Below are 1,775 nucleotides of genomic sequence, written 5' to 3'. Positions count from 1 at the left end.
TTGTATCTTCTTCATTCTAGAAAAATCCTTGCATTATTTCCACTGTTATACAAATTACTGTTTGATGTATCTCCATATAAAACCCATTTGCCATTTATCTCTCCCTAAAGTGCCTCGACTCATCAAAGCTTGGGTGGCCATGCATTTTCCGAGCTTTATTGAAAAGAAAACGGAGGCGAACACTCCTCCAAACCTTGGTGATCTGTAGCCGCATGTTAAGCAACAGGTTCTTCTTAAACGTACTTTATAAATAAAATTGTTATGGATTTGGTTAAATTTGGGAGCACAACTCATCCAAATGTCAAAACCTCMAATTTTTTATTTTCCACAATACTCGAAAAGCTTTCAAAGAGGAATTTGGAAGTAGAAATGCTCTGCTGCACAGAGAAGGTCAAGCTTTTTTTATTTTTCACCCCTAAACCGAACCTGCTGCTTTGTCAGCCATAGCCTCTGCACATAAGGCAAAGTCTTTCTTCTCTTATCATCTCCCCGCTTTTCCTTTCTTCTCCCGACCGTTTTTCTCTCAGGCGTTGTTCAATGAAAGGCATGTCAAGCTCACAGGTTGCATCAAACGGAACACGGTGGAAATTTTAATTGTTTTCTTTATCGGGGCGCGAGAGTGTAGGAGAAAGAGGGGGGTGGGGGGGGTATAGAGAGTGCGGCTGCAGATCCATGGGAAAATCATACTTCAAAGGCTGCAGTGGTTGTTCAGTCAGCACAATGTGTGAAGTTGCTGGGGCAAGCCGCTCGGGCAGCAGCGCTATCCATTCAGTCAGCAAATCTAACCTCATTGTCAGTAGATGGTGCTTGTGTGTTTTTATCACGTCAAAGCGCAGAAGACCGACTTCAAGAGGTTGGGGTAATGTGATTCGTCACTCAAGTTGAAGTCAGATTCCCTCTGAGAGAGAACCTTCATAAAAAAGGCAGATAAAAGAACATCCTGTCCTATCGCACCCTTTCGTATCTCCTGCCAACCCAACCCCAATCCTTCACATCACATGAATCCCATCTTTTGAGAACCTCCCACAGTCACAAGTCGCCCCACTCTCACTTTTGAACAAGGCTAGCTGCCTCTCCCTTCACTGCTTTTCCTTCTGCTCCTTGCAGGGAATGGCTTCGTCAGCGCGTTCCAAGGGGGAGCACAAGCAGAGGGTCTTCTTGACCGTCTCATTCGGCGGGATCAAGATTTACTGCGAAAGATCAGGGGTGAGTAGCGCATCAACGCGGAGGCTGCGAGCAYGCGGCCAGCTGCCGCCAGCGTGAGGATGTCCAGAGGGCACGGCTCACTTCACAACAGCTGCCTCCCTGGGCTGCCATCTTAGATGACTGACGGGCCGAAACGCCGTTACGTCTCGGTCTGCGCATTGACCAAAACGTTAAATATTCTCCCAATAACAGTTCAAATCAAGCACTCTCAAGTTACTCAGAAGGCAGTTTGACATTTGGTTTATTAAACATTAARGATCTTGATGACAAGTTGGTGTTTATCGTGGAGAGGAAGTTGAGGATGACTGTGGCTCAATGGAAAAAGACATTGTCTTGCAGTCGGAAAGTCCATTTAGCYAATCCTCCTCTTTTTATTCCATCCCCGTAGTACGGTGCGTCGGTGCGTCACTGATTTAGACTCTCAGCATGACACGACCGTCAACATGTCAACAGCTGGCACAAACTTCTTAGGCTTGAAAGCCTCACTTTGGCCAAACAACTCAACCTTTATCTTGTGTAGCATCTGTGCAAACAGTATACTATATTTCTAAATAAAAAATGGATTATGA

The 1,775-nt window shown here is 45.5% G+C and overlaps 1 protein-coding gene across 3 annotated transcripts in view; it reads left to right on the top strand.

Moving 5' to 3' along the window:
- dab1b (DAB adaptor protein 1b) overlaps positions 1 to 1,775 on the top strand; it is a 64,671-nt gene that overhangs the window by 42,490 nt on the left and 20,406 nt on the right. For all 3 annotated transcript variants that reach the window (XM_017310093.1, XM_008433161.2, XM_008433158.2), the window contains exon 4: positions 1,108 to 1,206. In XM_017310093.1, the coding sequence (XP_017165582.1) occupies positions 1,108 to 1,206 (99 nt within the window). The remainder of the gene's footprint in view (positions 1 to 1,107; positions 1,207 to 1,775) is intronic.

The sequence above is a fragment of the Poecilia reticulata genome, linkage group LG17 (genome assembly GCF_000633615.1).
Source record: "Poecilia reticulata strain Guanapo linkage group LG17, Guppy_female_1.0+MT, whole genome shotgun sequence".
NCBI lineage: Eukaryota > Metazoa > Chordata > Actinopteri > Cyprinodontiformes > Poeciliidae > Poecilia > Poecilia reticulata.
This window is presented reverse-complemented; position numbering and strand designations above follow the sequence as displayed.